The sequence below is a fragment of the Stomoxys calcitrans genome, chromosome 3, assembly GCF_963082655.1.
Source record: "Stomoxys calcitrans chromosome 3, idStoCalc2.1, whole genome shotgun sequence".
NCBI lineage: Eukaryota > Metazoa > Arthropoda > Insecta > Diptera > Muscidae > Stomoxys > Stomoxys calcitrans.
In genome coordinates, this window is record NC_081554.1 from 113,139,177 (window position 1) to 113,153,511 (window position 14,335).

Here is a 14,335-nt window from a genome sequence, read left to right on the forward strand (position 1 = left end):
GTTTCATCCACTGGCAATGCAACTATAGTTGCGCGAGCATCCATAATAGACCTCTAATTCTGATTTTTATAGTAAACCCTATTATCGGCTTAGTAAACATAAAAATAAGTTTATTATCAGCGCAAGGATACTACTGAAAGTCATAAGAAGTCGTGGCGCAGTTCTTAAATGGAATGTTGAGGCAAATTTGCTTCCAAATGCGGCTGTAATGCGCTTGAGTTTGTCTCCAAAACTCTTTAGAGTTGGTGTCCATCACTTTTGACAATCCAGTAATAAAACAGGGCTTGGTATTATTTTTGAAATAACGATATAAACCCGTTAGAGTTTCCCAAAAAGCAAAAATTATTTTTTTTGGAAACGCATATCCTCCATTTTTTTCTTTTTTATCCTAACGAGCAAACTACGAAATATTATGAAACGATTTGATAAAATTGAATAGAGGCTTTCAGTAGTGCGATTCTTAATCATTTTTTTTATCGAACCAACATCGCAGTGTTGCCAAATCGAAAAATCTTGGAAATAATTCTTTTGAACCGATAAAGATATGGACACGAAACTTAACAAAGCCAACATAGATTAGGATGTATATTCATGTAATCAATACGTTTGCAATGCATCAATTCAATTTCCGACTCTGTAAAGTATATACATATATTTCTGATAGTCGTAAAATTTTAAAACGATTTCACGATGTCTGTCCGTCTGTTGTATAGCCTTTTAAAAATGAGATATTGGGCTGAAATTTCGCACAGATTCATATTTTCTTTTCATACGCTGGTTAAAGTTTTTGAACGGATCAAATCGGACCATATTTGGATATAGCTGTCATATAGAACGATGTCACAATTTAGGGTATTAAGTCCATAAAAGGTGGATTTATTATCCGATTTTTCTGAAATTTGCAAACAGTAAGTTCTTCAGAACCCTCTGAAATCCTTGCAAATAGCTGCTATATAGACCCACCTCCTGATCCAGCCATAGATCTTAAAACCATAACAAACGCATTAATTACCTGATTTGGATGAAATTTGAAGATGGTACTTGTATAAGGTTTTGGGCATCTTAACGAAATATGATCCAAAATGGACCATAATACGATAATAAATGTATCCATGGTATCCAAAAATCGGCACGGCCAAACTTAACCTCAATTTTTGGTAAGTTTTTCCAACATATAAATACAAAGTAAATTACTGAAAAAATCGACGGGCATAACTCAAAATTTATTCACTTCTTGTCGTTTCTGTATACTCGTTAAGGGTGCAGAATAAAACCATGAATGTTAACGGGCAATATACTGTTACAAGGGTCTCACTACTTCAAATTTCAGGAAAAGGGCTTAATTGACATATATTGACTGTAACTGGTAAGAATGCAAAGGGATATCTTCCAAATTTCGTAAATTTTGGGTAAGAAATGTTGTTGAATTTCTTGGCATGTCCGTCCATGCCAAGAAATGCGAGAAATCGTCTATGAATATAACGACGATCTAGTACTTTCTAGCGTTGAGAATGTGTACTTTGATGTGTTGCAAATGGAATGGCAAAATGTCCAACTCTTCGGTGATGGGTACAAAAACATATATAGAGCATTTTTATCTAATAGAACATTTGGTAGGGTTTGAACAGATTTGGTAGGATTTTTCTTAAATTTTGGTAGGAAGTAATTTTCTTGAGTGGCAACACTGGTCGCATTTATTGTCCGACTGTTACAAAATTTTGCACATGTCACTTCCTTGGTCCAAGGACAAGATATAATCCCATACATATCTTTCATTCGATATGGCCTTTTAAGGCTGTACAATTTCATGCGATCCCAATACGTGCGCAAAATTTCATTAAAATCATATAAACATTTCATTCGATATGGTTGTTGTTGTAGCCACATTTTAATATAGACGTGGCGATCCTCGTGAAGCTCCTTGCTATAGATGAGCAAGCTCATTCCGGTCCAAAGGACCGATCACCGCGGGAACAGGATGGGCATTTGTCATTTAAAGGCGCTTATAACTCCCCTTATCATATCGAGCATCATAGGCACTCAGTATTTGTGCAAAAGCCGGTGCCACCCGGTCTCTCACTGAGACTCTCCGCTCGATACCGCTGATTGTCCGCGACCACTGCGGCTATGAGAATTCAGGCGATAGGAGAATGGATTGAGGATGGGAGCAGCTCATACCATCGCGGTATAATCGAGGCAACGATAGGAAACTTGAGGTCGAGTGCGAGGCACTGCTGCCAGCGGCACAGTCTTGGAGTGAAGGAAGCTCTAGTATTACCAACTGGAAGATCATGTTACACGGATGGATGAAAGCTAGAGGACAGAGTGGGGCTGGGGGGTCTACATTGAGAACCCAGGAACTGACTGACAGACTGCCTGACCATAATAAGGTCCTGCAGGCGGAAATCCGGGCGATCACGGAATGCATGAGGTGTTTTGGTACTAGATAAGGTTGAAAAGAGGGTACATATATTAATCCGCCCCATGCCACTATGTACATACACCTAAGCCAGTAATCGGCTTGTTGTGCGCTCTAAAAACTATAAAGTAACCTCTAAAAAGAAAATTTTTAGTTAGGAATTCCGTGCTATTTACAAAACCCTTAATTGTTTTCCATGCCACTCCCCTAAGTTGGGTCATGTCTGATATTGTGTCTCCACCTAAGTACCGGTATCTGTTGTACGCGAAAGCCGGGCAATGACAAAGGAAATGCTCCAACGTCTCATCATCTTCCCCGCATGCCCTACACATGCTATCACTTGTCACACCGATTTTACATAAGTGAGCTCGTAGTCCTATATGTCCCGTTATGATACCAATGGCTATACTGACTTCCTTCTTGCTTCCTTTCAGTAATAGCCTCGTCTTCTCACGATCTGGATCCCCCATATGATTTTCGCCGTCCTACCGACAGTTTCGCTGTTCCACAATGTTGCATGCGCATTCGTCGCCCATTCTCTTAACTCGGACTGCGTCGACCCGCAAGGCTTCGGGTTAGCCAAGTTTATTGACGGCAGTCCTCTGGCCTTTTACCGCCAAATCGTCTGCCCTTTCGTTTCCCCTTACTCCGTTATGGCCCAGCACCCAAACGATGCGGATTTTCCCATCCTCAGAGAAGGCGTTAATCTCCTTCTTACACTGCAAGACTGTTCGTGACCTTACCGTCCTGGTTGTTATTGCCCCTATGGCAATTTTACTGTCGGTAGAGATGTTCACACTCGATGTCCTCGCCTAGCACCACACCATTTCACCCATTCCGTGATTGCCCGGATCTCTCCTCCTGCAGGACCGTATTATGGTCTGGCAGTCAAAAACAGATGTCAGTCGCTGGGTTTTCAATGTAAACCCCCAGGCCCACTCTGTCCTCTAGCTTTGATCCATCCGTGTAACATGATCCTTCAGATGGTGATACTAGGGTTCCGTCATTCCAAGACTGTACCCATGGCAGCAGTGCGTCGCCCTCGACTTCAAGGTTCATCTCAGGTATCCGATCGGAAACCTCTCACCTTCTTTCCAGGTTTCCTATCGTCGCCTCGATTATACCGCGATAGTATGGCCCACCTTTGTCCTCCTCGTGAACGAGCATATTTCAGTCTTCTCTGGGTTAACATTAAGTCACCCATGGGAGGGGCGATAAAATGCCCCCGGTAATGGTCTAAGGATTGGATCAGTGTGTCGCTCCGCACATTGTTAAAAGCCCCTTCGGGTGACTTAAATGGTTTGAAGCACCTCAAAGATTCCTTCACCATAAATTCCGTTATTATAAACCTTCGATCAACGTCATTATTCCAAGATTCCGGTGTCTCTGTGAGTCCCGTCGTATCCAGTGAAAAATGGGTTTCCATCAAAAGCCTCAACATGTCCTCCGTTGTCTCTGCTCTCACTCCCATATCGTCTACTAAAGTTTCAGTTTGGACATGGGTTTTTGAGAGAAACGTTTTTATCTTGGTGGCGTAATTAACGTTATCCACCTGTTCGCAGAAAAGCTTCATGGAGACACGTTTTGCCGCTCTGGTAATCTTATTGTATTCCTTGAGCCGTGTATAATAAACATCCCAATAAACTTCCGCTTTTTACGACGTGCTCTGTTAAAAAGTCTGCGGACCTCTTTCCCAATATTGCGAATCTCCCCGGTCATCCAGAGTTTTTCTTGGGCTGATTTCCTTTCCCGAAGAGGACAACTATCTTCGAAGAATCCCACCAGTGCAGTCGTAATCCTGTTGACATTTTCGTCAATCTCTTCTATCTTGCCCAAGTCTTCTTCTGAGTAGCCTTCCGAATTTTGTCCAGTTGGTTTTAAACTTATTCCGGAAGCTTATCGGATTCGGCGCTGGCCGTGACGAATATCGTTACATCTAATACCTCCTCCCTAATCCTATTAACAAAGGTAGCGGTGTTACCAATATTAAGTGTTATGAGGCAGATAGTATTCAAGAACTCTGCCAGGGCTTAGCCCCGCTTATTAGTGTTGGTGCTATCCCACGAAATGTGGTGGGAGTTCGCATCGCACCCTCGTTTGCTGTTTGTTTTGCTTTCCTCACCAGCCGTTGCAGCTCCAACGTGGGTGGCGGCGTCGGAGAGTCGAAAGACAGATAAAGTGATGCCAGTTATGCTCCACCTTCTCCCTGTCTCACCACTGTTGAATCCGACGTTGACTACTCTGGGGAAAATATATAATTCAAATTTTTATGCAAATAACGCAGGTCCTCGGCCGAGTACTAGTGTTAGCATAGAATAATTGGTAGTTGATATGGTTTAGTCCAGAGACTTTGTTCCGGGTCGTCCATGGCTCCTGAATTAAGGCAATGTGAATCTTGTTCTTGCTGATTTTCTCCATCAGAGCGTGTGTAGCAGTCTCGCTCCGGTGGAGGTTTATCTGGATTACCTCAATCATTGGTCCTCCTGTAAATGGGCATCTTGGAAGTAGGTGATGATCTCATCGTCTGATCCCAATTCTTTAGACTGCATTGACTTTCCTGTCACTGCACTGTCTGATGTCATCGTTTTGGGTTCATTGCCTAGTCTAGTCTTCCGACTTTTTATAAAGTCGGTAATGGTTCCATCGCCGGGTCCCTGTTCGTTAAACTTTATTGGGCTTCCATTTCCTGATCTGCATGGTATTTTAATACTAGGATCTTTGCCTATCTTAGCCTTCGAAATCTTAAGTAAATGGGCTTCTTGGGAGTAGGTGATGGTACCATCATCGGCTCCCTGTTCGTTGGGTTGCATTGAGTCTCCTGTAGCTGCGCTGCCTAATGTTTCAAAATTTAGGATCTTTGAGAGAGTTCCTTCCTCCTTCTCCTCCCTGTGGAAGACCTCCCACTTCTCTGCGACCAAACCTTCGTTTTGCTTGCCCAAGAATCGCAACATGCATTCCGTCGCAAATTTACTGTCCCATCCCTTGATTAAGACCGTAGCCTTTGTGAGCTGGGAGATATCCATCTTCCTCACAAGGTCGAGTTTTGCGCCCTCCCAGGGAGCGTGAATACCTCTGACGAGCTGTTTGTGGTACTAACGCGACGACGTCGAATCTGAACATCTTTCAAACAGTAAAATGGGCTTAAGGGCAATAACAACCAGTCTTGCAGTGTATGAAGGAACAGTCTTGCAGTGTACGAAGGAGATTAACACCTCTGAAGATGGCACAATTCGTGTAGGGCATGTGGGGAAGATGATGAGACGTTAAAGCATTCATTCATTTTTATTAATCAAACATTGCCCACCCGGGCTTTACATTGATAGATTGGAACACTTTCCGGTTTTTATAATACAAAAATCAATACTAAAATCTAATATAATACTATCACTAACATAAATAACTAACAAATTTATTGAATGTAAAAATATTGTTAAAAAAAAAAATTAGTAACATAGTCTAACGCACAATTATCCGTACAACAACACCAAGAAAAAGCAGCAAATGTGAGTTATTATCAGTTATGAAAATTAATTCAATTGAGTTGCCTATAAGAAATGTTGGATTAGCTTAGACCTAAAAGTTTGTTGACATACTGAGATGTTTTTAAGACTAGAAGAAAGATTATTCCATAGCCTAGACAAGCGAATTACAAATAATCTTTCAAATACAACATGATTGAAACTTTCAATACGAATTTGCCATTGCCCGGCTTTCGTGGCTAAAAGTCACCGGTACCAGACATGAACCAATTTGAAATGGCAGTTCTAGCCCTTCCAGCATCTTGCACTTTCGCCCGATTGCGCTGCCGATGCACACTCCTCTGTCTTCTTAGTCGTTCCCCGGATCGCTTTCTCGGCTTCAACAAGCGACTTCTGCCGTCATCCAGCTACCCTCATCTCTCGATTCGGCTGTAATGACTGTTTCATTAAATCTGTCGATGACTGAATCTGAATCGGAAACACCACCTTCCGTGAAGGCTTATCCGTGGTTTATCCGTCTTTTCCTTATTTGTTAGTCTGACGACTGGTTTTGCGCTTGAAGCATAACTCTCGACTACAGGTGTCAAGGCACCCACACCTATAGAAGCGGAGGACAACATGCTCCGGGCTGACCCCACCACCGCAGACATTGAAGTCCATTTTGAGCATACTCCAAAAAGGTTTTGAAATTTTTCGTAATAGGTAGTACCTATTCGGAAATACGGATATTTTTCTTTGAGGAGCGAAATGAAAAGGGAAGAGAGACACAAAGTGTAGTCTAAATGTTTTTCTTCTTTCGTTGCTAAACACCGAAGATTCAGTAGTGGCCAGCCTTGAGATTAGTAATTAGTGTCTCATTACTGGCTGGCTTCCTTATATATGGCATACGATTCAGAGATGCCACCATAAGTTGCTTGTTGAAGCCGCTTCTGCAGGGAAGAAAGTGCTGCTAATGCACATCACCAGATTTGGGGAAGTTCGAATATCAACGAAGGGGGTTAGCTGCTTATCGAATATATAAGTTGCAATCTGGAAGAAAGGCGTATTTGGATAAAGAAAGGCGTATTTGGATTTAAGAAAGGCGTATTTGGATAAAAGAAAGGCGTATTCGGATAAATTTTGGCACAAATTCTGCACTAATATCCCTTCTGGACCAGAAAAGTGGAAACTGCGGAGGACATCGACGCAATACTCAAGTGGATCAGGAATGCCTTGAACAACTCGCTTGTTTCACCATGTCTTAGAGCCAAGCCAAGGGACACACAGCGAACCAGAACTGGTTTGTCTTAGAAAGGGCTGCAGAAAACTCTTCAACAGGGCGAATACACAAGGGCCCCACACGATTCGAGCGTCTATAAGGCTGAGCTAAGCAAAAAAAGGCGAGCTGCGAAAGGCTCAGAACAAATCCTGGATGGAATTTTGCAGCACCATGAAGGATAGATCTGAAGGCTCTAGGCTAAGAAAGATCCTATCCTCGAGACCCATTATGGTGGGACATAGTCAGAAGTCAGAGAATGTATGGACAATGTCTAGTGAGGAAACACCAGAACTACTCGTTGATACACATTTCCCGGGAAACTCACCAATGGACAAAGAGGTGCCAGAAGAGATTGTCACTGTTAAACATTCATCGGAGGTTATTGAAAATTCTTTGGGCAATAAGAAGTTTCGACTCCTTTAACTCGCCAGGTCCTGATGATCTATCACCGGTTGAATTACAACCTGTGTCTGATAGACTGGTTCCCTGGCTTAAGGAGATATACTCTGCTTGTATCAGAATGTCATATATACATGTGGTCATTTTCATTCCGAAAGCAGGAAAAACATATTTAGAGCAAACATATTTAGGACATACAAAGGGCATATAGTGAAGGCAAATCCACTGAAACATCGACATAGAGGGTTCTCTCGCGGTCAAGGAATATACAATGGTAGCGTTTCTTGATATTGAAGGCGCTTTCAATAATGTAAAACCGAACACAATAAACTGCAACAACAACCGTCTAATCGGACTGAAGGTTGTCAGCAACGACATTTGAAGAAGCTGTGAGGACATCGAAGAAGAACAGACTATATAACACCTTCTGTGAGTGTGTCCCGCACTAGAACTAAGGAGGAGTTCCACTTTAGGTTCTCATTTCTTTGAAAAGCTGTCTGATTTAACGGATTGAACATTCGCAGCTTATTGGGCTTTTTAAAGCGATCTGGATGGTCCAACGGTGGGAACTAGAAGGCGTCTGCCTTCTTCTGTTCCTGTGGTATCACAATGGATGAAAACGTCTAAGTGAATCTGATGGCAGACTGCCACTTCTAACCTAACCTGATGGAGTCTTTCGAAGATAGTTGTCCTCTTCGAGTAAGGAAATCAGCCCAAGAAAAGCCCTGGATGACCGGGGAGATTCACAACATTGGGAAAGAGGTCCGCAGACTTTTTAACAGAGCACGTCGTACAAAATCGGAAGTATATAGGGATGCTCAAGAAAGCTTTTCTGCGAACAGGTCGATGGCGTTAATGATGCCGCCAAGATAAAAAGTTTCTCTCAAAAACCCATGTCCAAACTGAAACGGTAGTAGACGACATGGGAGTGCGAGCAAAAACAACGGAGGACATTTGGGGGATTTTGATGAAAACCCATTTTCCGCAGGACACGACGGGACTCACGGAGACACCGGAATCTTAGAATAATGAGGTTGATCGTAGATCTATCATAATGGAATTTATCGTCAAGGAAGCCTTGAGGAGCTTCAAACCATTTAATAAGTCACCCGGACCTGATGGAATATTTCCGGCGTTACTACAGAAAGAGGCAGACTATCTGGCGCCCCACCTGGCCATTATTTTCACAGCGTGTCTGGGACTTGCATATACTCCGAAAGCCTGGCAGGAGGCAAGGATGTTATTTATACCCAAGCCCGGCAAGGCAATTATGCGACACCAAAATCCCATGGCAGCCGGTTGTACGCAACGGATTGGCCCGATGGAACCCTCATCGGCAAGGGCTGCCGCCTCAGTGTACGTGTTCGTCTATTTTCGTCATGGGAGAGGCACATCCCGGAGTGACTTCTCCGCACGCTTCTGGTCCGTGCCGGGATTGAAAAAACCCCGGACCCTGGTTCTGTTCGGTTTGCCAGAACCGCCTCCATCATCGGTCGGTGTCGGGCAAGTGTGACCGTTGTATAGAGTGGGTACATTTCCGATCTTGCTCTGACCTCACTTCACTACGGGAGTATAGTCATACAGTCTATATCGCAAGGTGCTGTGCGAACATAGCCAGCAGTGGGTCACAAGCGTCGTCGTCGCCTTCTGCGTCCTCGTCTTCGGACTATTTGACCCCCCGACCTCTCCCGTACGGCAATTTACGCAACGGCAACATCCTAGCCCTAATATTGCCAGGCCAGTGCCGGGAAGTGTATCGTTCTTGCAGTTGAACTGCAACGGACTGCGTGGCAAGATCGATGAGATCGTGGACTTTATGAGTCGGAAGAGCATATTGGTCGCAGCGATCCAGGAGACAAAGCTGACCAACACCTGCAGCTTGCACAGTTGTCACGGTTACAATGTGCTACGTAAGGATCGCTCAAGGAATGGAGGTGGGGGATTGGCCTTCGTTATACACCATTCCGTGCAGTATAGACCTATTTCGCCTGCGCTTGACGCTAGTGACCCCTACAGGGAATGTATGGGGAAAGCAGTCAGGTCTGGTACTGCCGAGATAGAGATATACAACGTGTATATACTGCCGGTTGGTAGCTGTGTCCCGATTAATGGCCAGGCTTATAACCCCGACATAGATGGGTTGCTATCTGGCCATACTCGTCTGGTTCTAGGGGATTTTAATGCACATCACACGTCATGGCATTCTCCCCTAGGTAACGACCAGCGTGGCATAGCTTTGGCAGAGCAGATAGATAGCTCCACGTTTTGCACGGTGAATGAGGATGCCCCCACTAGGATTACGAGGAGGTGCAGCAGCTCGATAGATATTTCCATTGCATCTCCTGATCTCCTGAGTGACGTATACTGGCAAGCCGTTATCTCTTTGGGGGCAGATCATTTCCCCATTACTCTCACCATCGACCGACCACCCGACTTCATAACCTCTGAGCGCCGGATCAATTAGAAGGCCGTTTGGGCAGGCTTCAGAGAGTATACCAATCGCCGTTTCAGTGAACTGCCACCCCGCTCGGATGTGCTAGTGGCCGAGAGGAAATTTCGAGACATCTTTAACGCAGAAGCCGCTCGCTTTATACCAGCCGGTCGAATACCGCAAGTGCGGCCCAATTTCCCGGCGCAGGCAGTGGTACTCGCAGACGAGCGTGATGGGATTCGTGAAATGGACCCCACTAACCCCAGAATCAGCGAGCTGAATCTGGAAATAAACAAGGTAATAAACGAACATAAGCGGAATTTGTGGGTGGCACCGGTGTAGGCAAGCTGTGGTCTACTGTTAAGTAACTCTCGAACCTCGGTAGACGGGATGGCAGGACCTCAGTCACTTTTGGCGAAGTAACCGTGACTGATCCGAAGAGATGCGCCTGGTTGTTCAACCATCAATTTATTGTGCATCCCGAGAGTGGCAGCGCAAGAGGAGCCATTCACCGTATTCGTGGTCTCCGAGCCGGTGGACAGCCAACACAATTTACCGTGGGCGAAGTTACGAATGTCAACCGAGGCGCCAAATCCGACGGAATCTCTACATTGATGTTGAAGAATCTGGATTCACCTGGAGTTGAGTACCTTACCACTGTCCTCAACCTGTTATTGAACACTCTTATAGTTCCCGATCTCTGGAAATGGGCAGAGTGATCCCGCTACTGAAGCCTGGAAAAGACCCGAGTTTGGGGGAGTCGTTCAGACCGATCTCCCTTCTCTCACCAGTAGCAAAGACGCTTGGGGCGTTACTCCTCCCGAGCCTCGTAAGAGAATTTCCATTCGCCAAGCATCAACATGGATTTCGAAGACTGCATAGCACAACAGCTTTGCATGCCATCACCGCATATATTTGCCTTCATTTGTGGCTTCAATCAGCCCAGGCCATGTGATAGGACGTTCCTCGTGGCACTGGACCTATCAAAGGCATTCGACCCGGTCAGCCATGCCAAATTATTTGAGGACATCGCCAACACGTCCGCCATTGTTGACATCTGCAATAGGTTGAACGTCTACCTCAACGAACTTGCCTCATATTTCGCTGCAAGAAATCTGAAGATATCCGCCACCAAATCTTCAGCCACATTGTTCACTACAAATACGCGCGAGGTGAATACTGAGCTGACTGTGATGGTCGATGGAGAAACGATTCCGACCATCAAGTGTCCCAAAATACTTGGCGTCACATTTGACAGCTCTTACACATTCTCCCCACATGCCACAGCAATTTGCAATAAAGTCAAAAGTAGAAACAAGGTCCTCAAGTCACTTGATGGCAGGACTTGGGGTGCAGACAAGGAAACCTTTTTGACCACGTACCACGTACAGTGGTAAGTTATGCATCGCCAGTGTAGTCTCGTTAGCTTTGTGACACGCAGTGGAATAATATTCAGATCTGTCAGGATGCCGCCCTCCGAACTGCGACGGGCTGTTTTCTCAGTTCTCATGCAGACTACCTCCATCAGGAGTTAAAGATCCTACCAGTGCGAAGACATAACTACATGCTGTCTAAGCAATACCTTTTGGGCTGTTATCGCAGAGACCATCCAAATATCATCTTGTGGATAGATATCCACCGCCCAGAAGCCTTAAGGTAGATCTACATGATCTAGAACGTTCAGGTTCAGCGCTACAAGAGAGAACCTCTAGATCAAGCGGCATATCAAGCAGGTCTAGACATCATTCATGCAGACACGGTAGCAGATGCGGTAAATGACTGCTGTACCTGAAGAAATTGACCTCCCCCGGCAAACAAGAGTACTTCTTGCTCAATTACGTTCCGGCAGATGCAGGCGCCTCAACTTCTACAGAGCAAGGATTGATGCCGACGTGCAAGATGTATGTCCCGATTGTAACCAGGGACTGCACGATACACGTCACTTGTTTAACTGCCAAGCCAGACCCACTCGACTCAGACCCAGATCCCTATGGACGCATTCCATCTTAGTCGCAGAGTTTCTGGGTCTTGACACTCAACAGAATCAAGCAGGCGAAAGATAGAACACAACAAACTGCTACAACAACAACAACCACAAGCCAGATGGAAAGTTCAAGTGGTGGGAGACACCTCGAAACTTGGAGTCAGAGATTTTAGAATGAGCGCAGAAGATCGAGGGGTTTGGAACGCTATTCTACGTTCTGCTAGTGGAAGAAATATTCTGTCATAGCCAATTTAAGTAAAAAAAGTAAGAGTCACACAACTGAAGAAGGTAAAAAGTGACAACAAAAAAAAATAAAAAATGAAGGAAATTACATATATAAAGACTTGTTTTCTAAGCAATTCAATTCTAAGCAATCCAATTCTAAGCAAACCAACTCTTAGCATCATAGGCACTCAGTATTTGTGATAGAGCCGGTGCCGCCCGGCCTCTCACTGAGACTCTCCGCTCGATGCCGCTGATTGTCCGCGACTGCCGTTGCAACTACTCCGTAGCATTTTACAAATTGGAGATCAATGTTCCAGCATGTGTGGTGCTCACAGCTATCCCGTACCAAAACTCCCATGGAGTGACAAAGTGGAGAGCGACATCACGAAACTGGGTTTCAGAAATTGGAGAAGAAGCACAGAAGATCAACACGCTTGGGCACTATTTTGTATGTTTTTTTTTTCATCGTTCAAATTACCGCCTAAAATTATAAGACGATATGATGATGCCCGTGTTTTTGTCCGCCCGTCTGTCGAAATCACTACAGCGTTTAAATGCGTAAGCCTAGCCGCTTTTACTTATAGATGTATTTTGTTGGGAATTGTGGTATATATTGGTTCAATTGTGTCGACTACCAAGAACTGTGCCAGTTCGGATCCAAATCGGTCTAAAATCGGATCTATCTCCCATATAAAACCTTTTCCCTATTGGTCTTCTGTGCCCTTCAACCCTTCACATGGGTTCCCAAGATTGGGCCCGGCAGAACATAGCACGTTTTTGCTTGTTATTAATGCAAAATATATTCAAACAAATATTTTCTCCTTAAAGTTTCAATTTTCAAAATGTGCAAATATTGTATGTAAGACATAAGCGACTACTATTTTTTAGTTGTTAACTTAACGATCATTTTCAGTAGTTACCGAAAGCTAATACCGAAAACTTTCGTCAAAATTTTTAAACACAAAGCACCTACCAACGAGTGCCGTTAACTTCCGACGAATATCGTTAATTCTGTCGGTAATTTGAGAATCGCACTACAGGTGGATATACAATAAATAAATAAATGAAATGAATTGAATTACCTTATTTGCCTGTTGTTTCTGATTCTCTTTAGTTTCATCATCATGTTTGAGACCTTCTGCCCTTTCCTTGCTAGGACGACTGCAACTCCTAACCGAATGACGTTCTTCGTCTTCTTCGAAACCACATAATTCAATTGTGTCTAAGCGTGAAGTTGGACCACAACTAAACCACTCGGGTTCTTCAGTATGATTTTTATTTTGCTGTTCATATTTGTTCTCAGCTTCTCGATTCTTAGAATTTGACACAACAAGAAATCCAGACATAACCCGCTTCACATAGTTAGCACTACCAACATCCGTTCGGTTCTTTAAATTTTCATCTTGATATGCAGCAGTATCGAGGCTATTTGATGCTGTATTATGAAGTCTCGATTTATGTGTTTTATTCACATCCTGGCTACAAATACTTCCATTGTCAAAGAATTGCATCAATTTGAACTTTACCGTAACATTTTCATCACTCTTAATTTGATCATCCGTTTGCGCATATTCGGACAATTTGGAGTGGTTTTGTTGATTGCACTCTTGTTGTTGCGATAGAGAGCTAACTGGCCATTTTGCATGCTGTATACGTCCACTTCCAATCCGACGTTGATTTGTTATAATTGCTGGATCCTAAAATAATGAACCGTTGAAAAAATCTATATATTGGGTTGCCCAAAAAGTAACTGCGAATTTTTTTAAAAGAAAGTAAATGCATTTTTAATAAAACTTAGAATGAACTTTAATCAAATATACTATTTTTACACTTTTTTTCTAAAGCAAGCTAAAAGTAACAGCTGATAACTGACAGAAGAAGTATGCAATTACAGAGTCACAAGCTGTGAAAAAATTTGTCAACGCCGACTATATGAAAAATCCGCAATTACTTTTTGGGTAACCCAATATATATATAGATGTCCTTTATTTACAATTGGAGTATACTAAATATATTACAATAAAATATGACCAATAGTAAACTGTTCAGTGTGAACAAACGCCCAACAAGCTCGCTCCATCTATGATTGCATACAAATATTATGCCTGACTCCCAAAAATTGTTCCGGCTCGAAACAATA

At 43.6% G+C, this 14,335-nt stretch overlaps 1 protein-coding gene across 3 annotated transcripts in view; it reads right to left on the reverse strand.

The window, feature by feature from the left end:
• The window catches only part of LOC106093049 (protein cup), a 153,907-nt gene that overhangs the window by 117,244 nt on the left and 22,328 nt on the right, over nt 1-14,335 (reverse strand). For all 3 annotated transcript variants that reach the window (XM_059365979.1, XM_013260023.2, XM_059365980.1), the window contains exon 4: nt 13,278-13,892. In XM_059365979.1, coding sequence (XP_059221962.1) covers nt 13,278-13,892 — 615 coding nt within the window. The remainder of the gene's footprint in view (nt 1-13,277; nt 13,893-14,335) is intronic.